At 40.1% G+C, this 19,188-nt stretch overlaps 1 protein-coding gene across 1 annotated transcript in view; it reads left to right on the forward strand.

Annotated features, from left to right (window-relative positions):
• The first annotated feature begins 6,839 nt into the window (after window positions 1–6,839).
• The window catches only part of LOC115195325 (probable ubiquitin-conjugating enzyme E2 W-B), a 44,293-nt gene continuing 31,944 nt past the window's right edge, over window positions 6,840–19,188 (forward strand). Inside the window, exons 1-2 of the mRNA XM_029755103.1 lie at window positions 6,840–7,022; window positions 7,950–8,041. Coding sequence (XP_029610963.1) covers window positions 6,951–7,022; window positions 7,950–8,041 — 164 coding nt within the window. The 5' untranslated portion in view covers window positions 6,840–6,950. The remainder of the gene's footprint in view (window positions 7,023–7,949; window positions 8,042–19,188) is intronic.

Below are 19,188 nucleotides of genomic sequence, written 5' to 3' on the forward strand. Positions count from 1 at the left end.
ACGGGTTCATGATGTCGTCACACGGCTCCAGTAAAGTGTAGACTCCGTTTTGCATTTTAGGGCGGGGTGGACTTGATCCTAGATCAGCACTGCTTCTCTGAGACAACTAGATAAATACAGGCCAATGAGTATCTGCCAACATAAAACCTCATCGAGGCAGACTAATACAATCAGCTACCTTTACGTCTGATGAATCCGTTGACAAAATAATATGACAATGGATCACATCTCTTTACTACATCAGAGAGAAGACCAGTGGGGGCTGGTGAGAGGAGCTAGAGGAGGATGGGCTCATTGAAATTACTGGTGTGGAACAGAATTTCTGTGTGTTTGATGTCTTTGATACCGGTCCATATATTCCATTTCATCCATTACAATGAGCCGGTCCTCCTATGCCTCCTCTCACCAGCCTCCATAGGAGAAGACACTTGTTCAACATTGTAGTAATGTTCTCCCTCATAGGAGAAAGGGAGAGTTATTATATCCTTGCACTAATTTCACTGAAGCCTCTTAAACATCTGATCAGTGCTCCTGGCTCTTTCTCATCAGAGGAGAGGCTGTGCTTGTGACCTTTAAAAGGTCGTCACACAATGTTGGGAGTCACATTATCAGGCTGTCTCTGCAACAACACTGCTGGCATTGAATGCCTTAAGAAATTATTCCCACTCCTAGACCTTTTCCACATTATGTTGTGTAACATCCTGAATATAAAATAGATTCAATTTAGATTTTATTTTTGGTCACTGGCCTACACACATCACCCCCATAATGTCAAAGTGGAACACAAGCATTTTTCTACACCCACAATAACATCCTGCTAAATATGTGTATGCGACCTATAAAATTGGATTTGAATTGGAATAAATTTGACTAATTAATTATAAATGAAATGTCTCGAGTTAATAAGTATTCAACTCCTTTGTTATGGTAAACCTAAATAAGTTCAGGAGTAAAAAATGTGCTTAACAAGTCCCTTAAAGTTGCATTGACATAATCTTATTGTATAATAATATTGTTTAACATGAGTTTTGAATGACTACCTCATATCTGAATCCCACACATATAATTATCTGTAAGGTCCCTCAATCGTGCCGTGAATTTTAAAAACAGATTCAACCACAAAGGCCAGGGAGGTTTTCCAATGCCTCGCAAAGAAGGGCACCTATTGGTAGATGGGTAAAAAAAAAAAAAAGTACACATTAAATCTCCCTTTGATTATGGTGAAGTTATTAATTACACTTTGGATGGTGTATCAATACACCCAGTCACTAGAAAGATACAGGCGTCCTTTCTAACTCCGTTGCCAGAGAGGAAGGAAAGCGTTCTGGGATTTCACCATAAGGCCAATGGTGACTTTAAAACTGTTACAGAGTTTAATGGATGTGATAGTATTGTGTGATACTCCACAATACTAACTTAGTTGACAGAGGGAAAAGGAGGACACCTGTACAGAATAAAAAATATTTCAAAACATGCAACAAGTCACTACAGTAATACTGCCAAAAAATTGGCAAAGCAATTACCTTTTTGTCCTTAAAACCTGTTGAGGACAGACGTTCCGCCTGCGGAACCATTAGCCAACAGCCAATGGCATCGCACGGCGCGAAATACAAAACCAACTAAAATACCACAATTCAATTTTCTCAAACAATCAACTATTTTACACCATTTTAAAGATAAGACTCTCGTTAATCTAACCACATTGTCCGATTTCAAAAAGGCTTTACAGCGAAAGCAAAACATTAGATTATGTTAGCAGAGTACATAGACACAAATAATCACACAGCCATTTTCCAAGCAAGCATATATGTCACATAAACTCAAGCCACAGCTAAATGCAGCACTAACCTTTGATGATCTTCATCAGATGACACTCCGAGGACATTATGTTATACAATACATGCATGTTTTGTTCAATCAAGTTCATATTTATATCAAAAACCAGCTTTTTACATTAGCATGTGATGTTCAGAACTAGCATACCCACCGAAAACTTCCGGTGAATTTAATAAATTACTCATGATAAACGTTCACAAAATACATAATTATTTTAAGAATTATAGATACAGAACTCCTTTATGCAATCACGGTGTCAGATTTTAAAATGGCTTTTCGGCGAAAGCACATTTTGCAATATTCTGAGTACATAGCTCGGCCATCACGGCTAGCTATTTTGACACCCACCAAGTTTGGGACAACCTAAACTCAGATTTACTATTAGAAAAATTGGATTACCTTTGCTGTTCTTCGTCAGAATGCACTCCCAGGACTTCTACTTCAACAACAAATGTTGTTTTGGTTCCAAATAATCCATAGTTATATTCAAATAGTTCCGTTTTGTTCGTGCGTTCAGGTCACTATCCGAAGGGTGACGCGCGAGCGCATTTCGTGACATTTTTTTTTTTAATATTCCATTACCGTACTTAGAAGCATGTCAAACGCTGTTTAAAATCAATTTTTATGCTATTTTTCTTGTAAAATAGCGATAATATTCCAACCGGGCAACGTTGTATTCATTCAAAGGCTGAAAGAAAAAAATGGAGTAGTCTCGTGACTGCGCATCTCCAGTGTCACTGTCCCCAGGCTGACCACTTACAAATTCTCCTGCTGTTCTTCGCCCAGAGACAGCAGACACCCCATTCCACTTTCTGGCGGCTTTAGAGAGCCAATGGAAGCCTTAGAAAATGTCACGTTACAGCACAGATGCTGTATTTTTGATAGAGATGCAACAGAAGGACAACAAATTGTCAGACAGGGCACTTCCTGTATGGAATCTTCTCAGGTTTTTGCCTGCCATATGAGTTCTGTTATACTCACAGACACCATTCAAACAGTTTTAGAAACTTTAGAGTTTTCTATCCAAATCTACTAATTATATGCATATTCTAGTTTCTGGGCAGGAGTAGTAACCAGATTAAATCGGGTATGTTTTTTATCCTGCCGTGAAAATACTGCCACCTATCCCAAAGAAGTTAAAACAACATTTTTATGTTTGGGGCAAATCCAACACATTACTGAGTACCACTCTCCATATTTTCAAGAATAGTGGTGGCTGCATCATGTTATGGGTATGTTTTTAATCATTAAAACCTCTTAGGGATCCCTTTTAAGGACTGGAGAGTTTTACGAAAAAATAAACGAAATGGAGCTAATTTCTGCATTACCAAATGAGGAGAGTTACAAACTTCACACACCAGTCAGAGTTATACTCAAACTACATCTTTAATAATTAAGAGTTTTGCAAAAGCACTTTGACTTTCAATGATGCGCCATCTCTAATGAATCATTGAAAGTGTCTACACAAAAGTACAAAGATCTTTTATAGCCAAGATACACCCCTCTCAACGTACATGACGAACCACAGATACATAGAATGGGTCAAAAGGTTAAGTTTTGTATGAAAGATATCTATAAAACATAGCAGACAGCAACTGCTGTGTCAACAGTTTTCATTGGTCCTTCAACTCCAAACTGGAACCGTCTCTTCCTGGTACGGTATAGAACAGAACCATTAGCTCCATGTCCTCTGGAATGCTCTTTTAGGCTTTATTACTCAAAGACATCGTAAATCTCCTCTGTCAGTGCTATCTCATAGAGGCCCATCCTCAGTAAAACACACACACATATGTAGACAATGTTCCATTCTGTCCTCTTCCCTTTCTGATATTCTGCATAGCACCAGGGACATGTGAAAGACAAGCCTGACCTCTCCCCTCTCTGGGCCCCAAGTGACTGAGCCCCAGCTGAGGGAAGAAGTCAGGCTTCCAACACCAGAGTCCAAAGGGATACATTCTAATGACAAGTATCTCACATAAGCATATTATAAAAATAAAACATCTTAATTATCTATGTTAACCAACTAATTCTGATTCATCCGCCACAAAGCACAGGCAAAATCCCAGAGAAAAACCTGGTTCAGTCTGCTTTTCACCAGACACTGGGAGATGAATTCACCTTTCAGCAGGACAATAACCTAAAACACAAGGCCAAATATACACCAGAGTTGCTTACAAAGAAGAACGTTCCTCAGTTTTGACTTAAATCTACTTGAATATCTATGGCAAAACCTGAAAACTGTTGTCTAGCAAAAATCAACAACCAATTTGACAGAGCTTGAAGAATTTTCATAAAATAATGGGCAAATGTTGCACAATACAGGTGTGGAAAGCTCTTACAGCTGTAATCCATGCCAAAGGTGCTTCTACAAAGTATTGACACAGGGGTGTGGATACTTACAGTACCAGTGAAAAGTTTGGACACACCTATTCATCCAAGGGTTTTTCTTTATTTGTTTACTATTTTCTACATTGTAGAATAATAGTGAACACATCAAAACTATGAAATAACACATATGGAATCATGTAATAATGAAAAAAGTGTTAAACAAATCAAAATATATTCAATATTTTAGATTCTTCAAAGTAGCCACCCTTTGCCTTGATGACAGCTTTACACACTCTTGGCATTCTCTCAACCAGCTTCACCTGGAATGCTTCTCCAACAGTCTTGAAGGAGTTCCCACATATGCTGAATACTTGTTGGCTGCTTTTCCTTCATTCTGCGGTCCAACTCATCCCAAACCATCTCAATTGGGTTGAGGTCGGGTGATTGTGAAGCACAGGTTATCTGATGCAGCACTCCATCGCTCTCCTTCTTGGTCAAATAGTACTTACACAGCCTGAAGGTGTGTTGGGTCATTGTCCTGTTGAAAAACAAATGATAGTCTCACTAAGCGCAAACCAGATGGGATGGCATATCACTGCAAAATAATGTGGTAGCCAGGCTGGTTAAGTGTGCCTTGAATTCTAAATACATCACAGACAGTGTCACTAGCAAAGCACCATCACACCTCCTCCTCCATGCTTCACGGTGGGAACCACACAAGTGGAGATCATCCGTTCACCTACTCTGCGTCTCACAAAGACACGGCAGTGGAACCAAAAATCTCAAATTTGGACTCATCAGACCAAAGGACAGATTTCCACTGGTCTAATGTCCATTGCTCGTGTTTCTTGGCCTTAGTAAGTCTCTTCTTCTATTTGGTGTCCTTTAGTAGTGGTTTCTTCACAGCAATTCGAACATGAAGGCCTGATTCACACAGTCTCCTCTGAACAGTTGAAGTTGAGATGTGTCTGTGAAGCATTTATTTGGCCTGCAATTTCTGAGGCTGGTAACTCTAATGAACTTATTCTCTGCATCTGAGGAAACTCTGGGTCTTCCATTCCTGTGGCGGTCCTCACGAGAGCCATGTTCATAATAGTGTTTGATGGTTTTTGCGACTGCACTTAAATAAACTTTAAAAGTTCTTGAAATGTTCCATATTTATGGACCTTCATGTCTTAAAGTAATGATAGACTGTCGTTTCTCTGTGCTTATTTGAGCAGCCATAATGTATATTTGTGTTTTTACCAAATAGGGATATCTTCTGTATACAGGCCCTACCTTGTCACAACACAACTGATTGGCTCAAATGCAATAAGAAGGAAAGAAATTCCACAAATTATCTTTTAACAAGGCACACCTGTTAATTGAAATGCATTCCAGGTGACTACTTCATGAAGCTGGTTGAGAGACCGCCAAGAGAATGCAAAACTGTCATCAAGGCAAAGGGTGGCTACTTTGAAGAATCTCTAATATAAAATATATTTTGATTTGTTTAACACTTTTTGGGTTACTACATGATTCCATATGTGTTATTTCATAGTTTTGATGTCTTCACTGTTATTCTACAATGTAGAAAATTGTAAAAAAAATAACGAAAAACCCTTGAATGAGTAGGTGTGTCCAAACTTTTGACTGGTACTGTATGTAAATTAGATATTTCTCTATTTCATTTTCCAAAAATGTTCTGAAATGTCGAAAACGTGTTCACTTTGTGATTATGGGGTATTGTGTGTCTATTTAATCAATTTTGAATTGGCTGTAACGTGGCAAAATGTGGAATAAGTAAAGGGGTATGAATACTTTCTAAAGGCAAAGGGACTGACCGTTTTATTTTAATTTAGTTGAACCTTTATTTAACGAGGCAAGTCAGTTAAGAACAAATTCTTATTTACAATGACGGTCTACCAAAAGGTAAAAGGCCTCCTGTGGGGTTTGGGGCTGGGATTAAAAATACAAATAAATAAAATAAAAATATAGGACAAAACACACATCACGACAAGAGAGACAACACAACACTACATAAAGAAAGACCTAAGACGACAACATAGCATGGTAGCAACACAACATGACAACAACATGGTAACAACACAACATGGCAACACAGCATGGTAGCAACACAACATGACAACAACATGGCAGCAGCACAACATGGTAGAAGCACAAAACATGGTACAAACATTGTTGGGCACAGACAACAGCACAAAGGGCCCCGTGAAGTGAAGAGAATATTCACAGCGAACACACTGGTTCATCCAGAAAAATCTATGTTCAGAATGAAAAATAACCATATCTGGTAAATTGTGCTAAATCATTTCTCTGTGTGTGCTGACTGAGGTATGATTATCCTGTTGGTAGGCTGGCATTCAACAGCCTGTTGTTACAACCATCAATGCTCTTCACTGTTCCACACATAAAATTGGTTATGATTATCTCCAGGGAAATCTGTGGAATCTTAGATACAGTTTGAAAGGGCCTTTTATTTCACTGACACTACTAGAGGTCATTGGCCTTCAGTTAGCTTTTTTATTCCCAACACGGTGAGGGCTGTCTCTAAATCCCTCTGTGACACCCCAAATTCACATTTTCGATTAACATGCGTTGCTCTTGATTCATTCAAGCATCTCTAGTTATATTTGTCCTGTCCTCCAGGCACAGTACTGGGAAGGGCAATATTGTTGTCACAACATTTTTTTCAGTGCGCTTTTACCGCAATCAGTGCACTTTTTTTGTTTGTTTCTTCTTTCTTCCAGTTGAGTTTTGTCAACACACTTCCCCCATCCCATGTGATGGTACCTATGGTGACCGCTGTGCCAGGCTTTGCCCTGATGCAGGGGGTTTCCATCATGGCGTCGATGCAGGTAAGACTTCTACTGACTGACATCGACTTTCTTCGGGATATCTCTCTTTCCCCCCCCCCCTTTCTTTTCTTTCTCTCATCTGTTCATTTCAAGTCAGTTAACACATTTTTTATTTTTGTTGTTGTTGTTTTAAATTAGTACGTGTAGTGATTTGTTGTTTAATGTGTCGCTTCGACGGCTGCACCTAGCTAGTTTAGCTCATCCTCCAATAGCAACCGTTTTTGTTAGCAACCACTGCACTGACAGTGCTTTTAACTAGCGACAAGGGATGATGCTAACGACGTTAGCAACGTCGCTATCTAGCTTAACGTTATGTGCTCAGTTGGGGGACTGTCAATTTGCAAGATTACCGTTTAAAAAAAAATGCCAGCTAGTTAGCAAACAAATGTAGTTATGAGTGTTGTGACATGCCAGCCAGTAGCAGAAGTAGCTAACTGGATAGCAGACTTAACGTTAGGGTGGTTTGTCTAGATACGTCATTGTGTGTAGTGGTGTCTGTCTGGCTTGGTGGGTAAACTTGTCTGATATTCATTAAGTGGATTAGCTAGTTAACGATGTTAGTTCTGCATTCCCGAAACCCTATCCAGCTGAAACCCTACGTGTTAATATCCAACCGAGCAGCAGTCAAAATGCTATCAAGCGGATGGTAAACACTGCGTAGTCTTATACCAGCTGTGTAGTTTTAACCACCGAGCTAACGCAAGGAGCTTGAAGCAAGGTTAGCGTACTTTTCATTTCATCTTCAAGTGAAGACGATATTACGAGATATCCAGCTAGCTGTTAGTCTGTCTAGTTAATTGTCTAACAAGGGAAGTACTGACATCTTTGGGGATTGTATCTCAGATCGGTTGCATCACGTTTCCAACTAAAATGACACCTCTATTGTATTCCAGCTACAGCTGAAACGTGTGTTTTCTATCCTTACAGAAAAGACTACAAAAGGAACTAATGGCTTTGCAAAATGATCCGCCCCCTGGAATGATGCTTAATGAGAAAAGTGTACAGAACACCATCACACAGTGAGTATACATCCAGTACTATATATCGGTAGTATACATCAGTAGTATACATCCGGTAGTATACATCCAGTAGTATACATCCGGTAGTATACATCCGGTAGTATACATCCAGTAGTATACATCCGGTAGTATACATCCAGTAGTATACATCCAGTACTATATATCGGTAGTATACATCCAGTACTATATATCAGTAGTATACATCCGGTAGTATACATCCGGTAGTATACATCCAGTAGTATACATCCAGTGGTATACATCTGTAGTATACATCCAGTAGTATACACCCAGTGGTATACATCTGTAGTATACATCCAGTGGTATATATTGGTAGTATACATCCAGTAGTATACATCCGGTAGTATACATCCGGTAGTATACATCAGTAGTATACATCGGTAGTATACATCCAGTAGTATACATCCAGTAGTATACATCCAGTAGTATACATCCGGAGTATATATCCAGTAGTATATATTGGTAGTATACATCAGTAGTATACATCCGGTAGTATACATCAGGTAGTTTACATCCGGTAGAATACATCCGGTAGTATACATCCGGTAGTATACATCCGGTAGTATACATCAGGTAGTTTACATCCGGTAGAATACATCCGGTAGTATATATCCAGTAGTATATATTGGTAGTATACATCCAGTAGTATATATTGGTAGTATATATTGGTAGTATATATTGGTAGTATACATCCAGTAGTATACATCAGGTAGTATACATCAGGTAGTATACATCAGGTAGTATATATTGGTAGTATACATCCAGTAGTATATATTGGTAGTATACATCCGGTAGTATACATCCAGTAGTATATATCCAGTAGTATATATTGGTAGTATTCATCAGTAGTATACATTGGTAGTATACATCCAGTAGTATATATCGGTAGTATATATTGGTAGTATACATCCAGTAGTATATATTGGTAGTATACATCCAGTAGTATATATTGGTAGTATACATCAGGTAGTATATATTGGTAGTATACATCCAGTAGTATACATCCGGTAGTATACATCCAGTAGTATATATCCAGTAGTATATATCCAGTAGTATTCCTCAGTAGTATTCATTAGTAGTATACATCCGGTAGTATATATCCGGTAGTATACATCTAGTAGTATACATCCAGTAGTATACATCCAGTACTATATATCGGTAGTATACATCCGGTAGTATACATCCGGTAGTATACATCCGGTAGTATACATCCAGTAGTATACATCCGGTAGTATACATCCGGTAGTATACATCCGGTAGTATACATCCAGTAGTATATATTGGTAGTATACATCCAGTAGTATATATCGGTAGTATACATCCGGTAGTATACATGCGGTAGTATACATCCAGTAGTGTATATTGGTAGTATACATCAGGTAGTATACATCAGGTAGTATACATCAGGTAGTATATATTGGTAGTATACATCCGGTAGTATACATCAGTAGTATACATCCAGTAGTATACATCCAGTAGTATATATTGGTAGTATTCATCGGTGGTATACATCCGGTAGTATACATCCAGTGGTATACATCCAGTAGTATACATCCGGTGGTATACATCCAGCAGTATACATCCAGTAGTATACATTGGTGGTATACATCTGTAGTATACATCCAGTAGTATACATCCGGTAGTATATATTTGTAGTATACATCCAGTAATATACATCCAGTGGTAAATATTGGTAGTATACATCCAGTAGTATATATTGGTAGTATACATCCAGTAGTATATAATCGGTAGTATACATCCAGTAGTATACATCCAGTAGTATATATCGGTAGTATACATCCAGTAGTATATATTGGTAGTATACATCTGGTAGTATACATTCAGTAGTATATATCGGTAGTATACATCCAGTAGTATATATTGGTAGTATACATCCGGTAGTATATATTTATAGTATTCATCCGGTAGTATACATCCGGTAGTATATATTGGTAGTATACATCCAGTAGTATATATTGGTAGTATACATTTGGTAGTATACATTCAGTAGTATATATTGGTAGTATACATCCGGTAGTATATATTGGTAGTATACATCCAGTAGTATATATTGGTAGTATACATTTGGTAGTATACATTCAGTAGTGTATATATCAGTAGTATACATCCGGTAGTATATATTGGTAGTATACATCCAGTAGTATACATCTGGTTGTATACATTCGGTAGTATACATCCAGTAGTATACATCCGGTAGTATATATTTGTAGTATACATCCAGTAGTATACATCCGGTAGTATATATTGGTAGTATACATCCGGTAGTATATATTTGTAGTATACATCCAGTAGTATATAATCGGTAGTATACATCCAGTAGTATATAATCGGTAGTATACATCCGGTAGTATACATCCGGTAGTATACATCCGGTAGTATATATTGGTAGTATACATCCAGTAGTATACATCCGGTAGTATATATTTGTAGTATACATCCAGTAGTATATAATCGGTAGTATACATCCAGTAGTATATAATCGGTAGTATACATCCAGTAGTATATAATCGGTAGTATACATCCGGTAGTATACATCCGGTAGTATACATCCGGTAGTATACATCCGGTAGTATACATCCAGTAGTATATATCCGGTAGTATACATCCAGTAGTATATATTGGAAGTATACATCAGGTAGTATACATCAGGTAGTATACATCCAGTAGTATACATCAGGATACAGCTTGCTGAGTTATGTGGGTATTCATGTCTTGTTTTGTTACACACATCTATAGCATTTCTCATTGTGAAGAACACCAACACACACACCAACTACCTGGTCAGTCCTCAGGGTCATCAGTATGGACCTATACCTCATAGCTACACACATGCCAGGTACAGGTAGTTAGATAGTTTGTACCGATGCGTTTAGGTTGCGTTCGTAAATAATTCACTCTGGCAATCTGTTGGCAGTAACACAGTTAGTGATTTTATACCTAAAGATAACACGAAAACAGCCTAACCAGCTCTGCTAGGACGAGACAACGGTCTGAGGTGAGGTGTTCTCTCATTTGTCTGGAAGTAGCTAGCCAACGTTAGCTTGTTAGCACGGGTTCTTCAAATCAATTTGATTCGTCACATGCTTCGAAAACAACTGGTGTAGACCTACTAACTAGTGTGAGTGTAGTTAGGTTAGTATAACAGTGTAGTGTGACAAAGACCCCAGTCATAGACGGTTCTCTCTACTACCGCATGCCAAGTCTAGGACAAAAAGGCTTCTCAACAGTTCTCACCCCCAAGCCATAAGACTCCTGAACAGGTAATCAAATGGCTACCCGGACTATTTGCATTGTCTGCCCCCCCTCCCAACCCCTATTTTACGCTGCTGATACTCTCTGTTTATCATATATTTACAGTCACTTTAACTATACATTCATGTACATACTACCTCAATTGGTCCGACCAACCAGTGCTCCCGCACATTGGCTAACCGGGCTATCTGCATTGTGTCCCACCACCCGCCAACCCCTCTTTACGCTACTGCTACTCTCTGTTCATCATTTATGCATAGTCACTTTAACCATATCTACATGTACATACTACCTCAATCAGCCTGACTAACCGCTGTCTGTATATAGCCTCTCTACTGTATATAGCCTCTCTACTGTTTTTCACTGTCTTTTTACTGTTGTTTTTATTTCTTTACTTACCTATTGTTCACCTAACACCTTTTTTGCACTTGGTTAGAGCCTGTAAGTAAGCATTTCACTGTAAGGTCTACACCTGTTGTATACAGCGCACGTGACAAATAAACTTTGATTTGATTTGTAGTGTGAGGGTAATGTAACATTGTAGTGTGAGGGCAGTGTGACAGTGCAGTGTGAGGGTAGCGTGACAGTGTAGTCTGAAGGGAGTGTAACAGTGTAGTTTGAGGGTAGTCAAACAGGGTAATGTGAGGGTAGTGTAACAGTGTAGTGTGAGGGTAGTGTAGGGTAACAGTTTTGTATGAGGGTAGCGTAACAGTGTAGCGTAACAGTGTAGTGTAACAGTGTAGTGTGAGGGTAGCGTGACAGTGTAGTGTGAGGGTAGCGTGACAGTGTAGTGTGAGGGTAGCGTGACAGTGTAGTGTGAGGGTAGCGTAACAGTGTAGTGTGAGGGTAGCGTAACAGTGTAGTGTGAGGGTAGCGTGACAGTGTAGCGTGAGGGCAGTGTAGCTTGAGGGTAGGGTAACAGTTTTGTATGAGGGTTTGTAACAGTGTAGTGTGAGGGTAGCGTAACAGTGTAGCGTAACAGTGTGGTGTGAGGGTAGCGTAACAGTGTGGTGTGAGGGTAGCGTAACAGTGTGGCGTAACAGTGCAGTGTGAGGGTAGTGTAACAGTGTGGTGTGAGGGTAGCGTGACAGTGTGGTGTGAGGGTAGCGTAACAGTGTGGTGTAACAGTGTAGCGTAACTGTGGTGTGAGGGTAGTGTAACAGTGTGGTGTGAGGGTAGTGTAACAGTGTAGTGTAACAGTGTGGTGTGAGGGTAGCGTAACAGTGTAGTGTGAGGGTAGTGTAACAGTGTAGCGTAACTGTGGTGTGAGGGTAGCGTAACAGTGTAGTGTGATAGTGTAGTGTGACAGTGTAGCGTGAGGGCAGTGTAGCTTGAGGGTAGGGTAACAGTTTTGTATGAGGGTTTGTAACAGTGTAGTGTAACAGTAGGGTGTGATGGTAGCGTAACAGTGTAGTGTGAGGGTAGCGTAACAGTGTGGTGTGAGGGTAGCGTAACAGTGTAGTGTGAGGGTAGCGTAACAGTGTAGTGTGAGGGTAGTGTAACAGTGTGGTGTGAGGGTAGTGTAACAGTGTAGTGTAACAGTGTAGTGTAACAGTGTAGTGTAACAGTGTAGTGTGAGGGTAGCGTAACAGTGTGGTGTGAGGGTAGCGTAACAGTGTGGTGTGAGGGTAGCGTAACAGTGTGGTGTGAGGGTAGCGTAACAGTGTAGTGTGAGGGTAGCGTAACAGTGTAGTGTGAGGGTAGCGAAACAGTGTGGTGTGAGGGTAGTGTAACAGTGTGGTGTGAGGGTAGTGTAACAGTGTGGTGTGAGGGTAGCGTAACAGTGTGGTGTGAGGGTAGCGTAACTGTAGTGTGAGGGTAGCGTAACAGTGTAGTGTGAGGGTAGTGTAACAGTGTAGTGTGAGGGTAGTGTAACAGTGTGGTGTGAGGGTAGCGTAACAGTGTAGTGTAACAGTGTAGTGTGAGGGTAGTGTAACAGTGTGGTGTGAGGGTAGTGTAACAGTGTAGTGTAACAGTGTAGTGTAACAGTGTAGTGTAACAGTGTGGTGTGAGTGTAGCGTAACAGTGTGGTGTGAGGGTAGCGTGACAGTGTGGTGTGAGGGTAGTGTAACAGTGTAGTGTAACAGTGTAATGTGAGGGTAGTGTAGCAGTGTAGTGTGAGGGTAGCGTGACAGTGTGGTGTGAGGGTAGTGTAACAGTGTAGTGTAACAGTGTAATGTGAGGGTAGTGTAGCAGTGTAGTGTGAGGGTAGTGTAACAGTGTGGTGTGAGGGTAGTGTAGGCTACCAGTTTTGTATGAGGGTAGCTTAACAGTGTAGTCTGAGGGTAGCTTAACAGTGTAGTGTGATTGTGACAGTGTAGTGTGAGGGTAGCGTAACAGTGTAGCGTGAGGGTAGCGTAACAGTGTAGTGTGACAGTGTAGCGTGAGGGTACTGTAACAGTGTAGTCTGAGGGTAGCTTAACCGTGTAGTGTGATTGTAACAGTGTAGTGTGAGGGTGGTATAGTGTGAGGGTAGCGTAACAGTGTAGTGAGGGTAGCGTGGTAGTGTAACGATATTGAACGATATTGAATTATTTTAGGTTACTCTGGTTCAGTAGATGGACTGATATATTTGTGCTTGAAGCTTAAATGAGCAATTCCATGATAAGTTCAACCAAAGAAAATAGGATATTTCCTTATTAAACTACTTTCATATATACCTTTGTGTATATTTTCATGTACAGACTACATTTTAGCTTTTTATATATGCCAAATGTAATGTTATTGTTGCTTCAAAGTAGGATAAGGCTTTTCAGTCAACCAGATTTCATATATTTTGGCAATGTCTCACAGAACTGGTTTTGATTCTGTCCCCCTTGTGTTTCTGACCAAGTCGAAAGGTTAATAAAACAATGTCAAACGAATGTTAGTCCGTTGAGTGCTAGTATACAATTCTACAATCTAGTAAAGATAGAACGCTGATTTGGACAGGCAGTGTCCGCGTTCCCTAACGTTTTTGAGGAAAAAAGTTATTGTTGACGTGTTTACAGAATGAGAATGAGCTGAAGGAGTTTCAACTGAAAATCTCCTCTGAGGTGTATCTACTACTACAGTGGAGGCTGCTGAGGGGAGGACGGCTCCATAGTAATGGCTGGAACGGAGTCTTTTAATGTTTTTAACATGTATTTAACCTTTATTTAACTAATCAAGTCAGTTAAAGAACAAATTCTTATTTACAATGACGGCCTACTTGTAAAGCCCCTCCCCTCTGGCCAAACCCTTCTCCTAACCCGGACGATGCTGGGGCAATTGTGCGCCGCCCAATGGAACTCCCGATCGCGGCCGTTTGTGATTATATCCCGGGATCGAACCCGGGTCTGTAGTGACGCCTCTAGCACTGCGATGCAGTGCCTTAGACCGCTGCGCCACTCGGGAGTTTCCATGTGGTTGATGCCGTTCCATTGACTCCATTCCAGCCATTACTATGAGCCGTCCTCCCTCCGCAGCCTCCGCTGATAAAAACAAAACAGAAGCAAACGGAACGAAATCGGGAAGGAACTGAATTTGACCAATAGAAGCTCTCGTTTTTTGTTGCAGAACCGTTTTCCCGTTGCCGAGGTGCTTTATTCTGTCTCTCAGTCTGTGAATATCCATTACAGCAGACAGACTGACTGACAGACAGACAATGGTTTGGTTAGCGGCGTACCTTTTTTTGTTTTAGTTCCATTTGATGTCCTTCCCAGTAAAAAGCCATCCATTCTTGTCTGTTACAAAACATTGGCTTCTCATATAATCTTTCACAATGAGAAACGGCACCAAAGTAAAAATCAATGGCGTCCGTGTGATGGAGTGAATACAGAGATACGGTAGCATGTGTAAATGTTTAGTAGCTGTTGTTTATGGAACTGTGTGTGTGTGTAGTTGTTCCTCCTCCCGTGGTGTTGTGGATCAGTGTCCCCTGTTTTGACACAGCTGTATGATAGTAGCATAGATACCACAGTGTCTTGATGTCACCGGAGTGCGTGCTCCTTGGGCCAATGTAAACAAGGAAACGCCCCTTGTGGTGGGTATGGTCAGGATGACGTTTATCCCCCTGTATTAAACTAGTTTATCCTAGCCCCTGTATTAAACTAGTTTATCCTAGCCCCTGTATTAAACTAGTTTATCCTTTCCCCCTGTATTAAACTAGTTTATCCTAGCCCCCTGTATTAAACTAGTTTATCCCAGCCCCCTGTATTAATCTAGTTTATCCTTTCCTCCTGTATTAAACTAGTTTATCCTAGCCCCCTGTATTAAACTAGTTTATCCTAGCCCCCTGTATTAAACTAGTTTATCCTTTCCTCCTGTATTAAACTAGTTTATCCTAGCCCCCTGTATTAAACTAGTTTATCCTTTCCCCTGTATTAATCTAGTTTATCCTAGCCCCCTGTATTAAACTAGTTTATCCTTCCCCCTGTATTAATCTAGTTTATCCTAGCCCCCTGTATTAAACTAGTTTATCCTTTCCCCCTGTATTAAACTAGTTTATCCTAGCCCCCTGTATTAAACTAGTTTATCCTTTCCCCCTGTATTAAACTAGTTTATCCTTCCCCCCTGTATTAAACTAGTTTATCCTTTCCTCCTGTATTAAACTAGTTTATCCTTTCCCCCTGTATTAAACTAGTTTATCCTAGCCCCCTGTATTAAACTAGTTTATCCTAGCCCCTGTATTAAACTAGTTTATCCTTCCCCCTGTATTAATCTAGTTTATCCTTCCCCCCTGTATTAAACTAGTTTATCCTAGCCCCCTGTATTAATCTAGTTTATCCTAGCCCCCTGTATTAAACTAGTTTATCCTTTCCCCTGTATTAAACTAGTTTATCCTTTCCCCCTGTATTAAACTAGTTTATCCTTCCCCCTGTATTAAACTAGTTTATCCTTCCCCCTGTATTAATCTAGTTTATCCTAGCCCCCTGTATTAAACTAGTTTATCCTTCCCCCTGTATTAAACTAGTTTATCCTTCCCCCTGTATTAAACTAGTTTATCCTTTCCCCCTGTATTAAACTAGTTTATCCTTCCCCCCTGTATTAAACTAGTTTATCCTTCCCCCTGTATTAAACTAGTTTATCCTTTCCTCCTGTATTAAACTAGTTTATCCTTCCCCCTGTATTAAACTAGTTTATCCTTCCCCCTGTATTAAACTAGTTTATCCTTCCCCCTGTATTAAACTAGTTTATCCTTCCCCCCTGTATTAAACTAGTTTATCCTTCCCCCTGTATTAAACTAGTTTATCCTTTCCCCTGTATTAAACTAGTTTATCCTAGCCCCCTGTATTAAACTAGTTTATCCTAGCCCCCCGTATTAAACTAGTTTATCCTTCCCCCCGTATTAAACTAGTTTATCCTAGCCCCCTGTATTAAACTAGTTTATCCTAGCCCCCTGTATTAAACTAGTTTATCCTTCCCCCTGTATTAAACTAGTTTATCCTAGCCCCCTGTATTAAACTAGTTTATCCTTCCCCCTGTATTAAACTAGTTTATCCTTCCCCCCTGTATTAAACTAGTTTATCCTTCCCCCTGTATTAAACTAGTTTATCCTAGCCCCTGTATTAAACTAGTTTATCCTTCCCCCCTGTATTAAACTAGTTTATCCTTTCCCCTGTATTAAACTAGTTTATCCTAGCCCCCTGTATTAAACTAGTTTATCCTAGCCCCCTGTATTAAACTAGTTTATCCTAGCCCCCTGTATTAAACTAGTTTATCCTTCCCCCTGTATTAAACTAGTTTATCCTTCCCCCTGTATTAAACTAGTTTATCCTTCCCGCTGTATTAAACTAGTTTAAGTAATTTAACCCTACCCCCCCGTATTAAAGTAGTTTAACCCTACCCCCCATATTAAAGTAGTTTAACCCTACCCCCCCGTATTAAAGTAGTTTAACCCTAGCCCCCTGTATTAAAGTAGTTTAACCCTAGCCCCCCCCCCCCGTATTAAAGTAGTTTAACCCTACCCCCCCGTATTAAAGTAGTTTAACCCTACCCCCCCGTATTAAAGTAGTTTAACCCTGCCCCCCGTATTAAAGTAGTTTAACCCTACCCCCCCGTATTAAGTAGTTTAACCCTACCCCCCCGTATTAAAGTAGTTTAACCCTAGCCCCCTGTATTAAAGTAGTTTAACCCTGCCCCCCCCGTATTAGAGTAGTTTAACCCTACCCTGTATTAAACTACTTCATTCTGCCCCACTCAAAAATTATTCAAATTTAGTTGCTAGTAGTATAACGTTACATTGCAAATGTAAAGTCGTTTTTTTTTTCATGTCTTCTTTTGGAACTAAACCTCCCTCACACTGCACTGCTTTGTAGCACTTTTTGCTTAGTTGTTTTGGTGGTTTGGTCCTCATCTGCTCTGTAAGCAAAGTATTTTCATAGTTTGCTTCTGGAGCCAATTTCTGTCAACAAGATGGAGGAATGTTTTCATTGGAAGCCTTGCTGTCTACATTTACTCTCTCGCTTGCATCTCAAAATTGGCTCGCTGTGTCAGCTGCTTACTACTGAAATTCAGACAAATTACCTGACAGACGTGATCCTCTTAAACCATGTATGATGTGAGACACATTTGACAGAAGCACTGAAAGTAACATGAATTCTAGAACAGAGCCGTTTTTTCATGTTCTAGTATAGAAAAAGTACTGAAGTTTCGGTATACCGTGCAACACTAGTCCATCATTGGTGCATCCCCTTTCTATAGCCGCCATATTGTTTCCATGTTATTGATGTAGCGTTACCATAGCGAATAACAAAGCTCCCGTGAACACAAAGCTATGATAATAGCTGATAATATAACATTTGAAATGTCTTTATCATTTTGAAACTTTTGAGTGCCTTGTTTACTGTACATTTATTTATTTTTTTATATATTTTTTTCACCTTTATTTAACCAGGTAGGCAAGTTGAGAACAAGTTCTCATTTACAATTGCGACCTGGCCAAGATAAAGCAAAGCAGTTCGACAACATACAACAACACAGAGTTACACATGGAGTAAAACAAACATACAGTCAATAATACAGTAGAAAAATAAGTCTATATACAATGTGAGCAAATGAGGTGAGATAAGGGAGGTAAAGGCAAAAAAGGCCATGGTGGCAAAGTAAATACAATATAGCAAGTAAGACACTGGAATGGTAGATTTGTAGTGGAAGAAATAGAAATAATGGGGTGCAAAGGAGCAAAATAAATAAATAAGTACAGTAGGGGAAGAGGTAGGTTTTTCTTTTCACTTGCTTTGGTAATGTAATCTTATACTACATGACCAAAAGTATGTGGACACCTGTTCATCAAACGTCTTATTCCAAAATCATGGGTATTAATAGAGTTGGTCCCCCCTTTGCTTCTCCACTCTTCTGGGCAGGCTTTCCACTAGTTGGTACGGGGACTTCTTTCCATTCAGCCTCAAGAGCATTAGTGAGGTCGGGCACTGACATTGGGCGATTAGGCCTGGCTCGCAGTCACCGTTCCAATTGGTGGTTAAATAAAGGTGAGAACAACAACAACAAAAATTCATCCCGATGGCAAGTTCTTCCACACCGATCTTTTCAAACTATTTGATTATGGACCTCGCTTTGTGCACTGGGGCATTGTCATGCTGAAACAGGACTCTTGCCATGAAGTTGGAATGACAGAATTGTCTGGAATGTCATTGTATGCTGTAGAATTAACATTTCCCTTCACTGGAACTAAGATGCCTAGCTTGAACCGTTAAAACAGCTCCACAAGAGGCCTGGTCTGACAGTCGTCCGGAAGTTTCTATTGTGTGTGTTTGCTGCTCCCACTAGAGGAGCTTCTGTCTGTCCGTCTGTCCGTCTGTCCGTCTGTCCGTCTGTCCGTCTGTCCGTCTGTCCGTCTGTCCCTCTCTGTCCCTCTCTGTCCCTCTCTGTCTCTC

This window comes from Salmo trutta, chromosome 6 (genome assembly GCF_901001165.1).
Source record: "Salmo trutta chromosome 6, fSalTru1.1, whole genome shotgun sequence".
NCBI lineage: Eukaryota > Metazoa > Chordata > Actinopteri > Salmoniformes > Salmonidae > Salmo > Salmo trutta.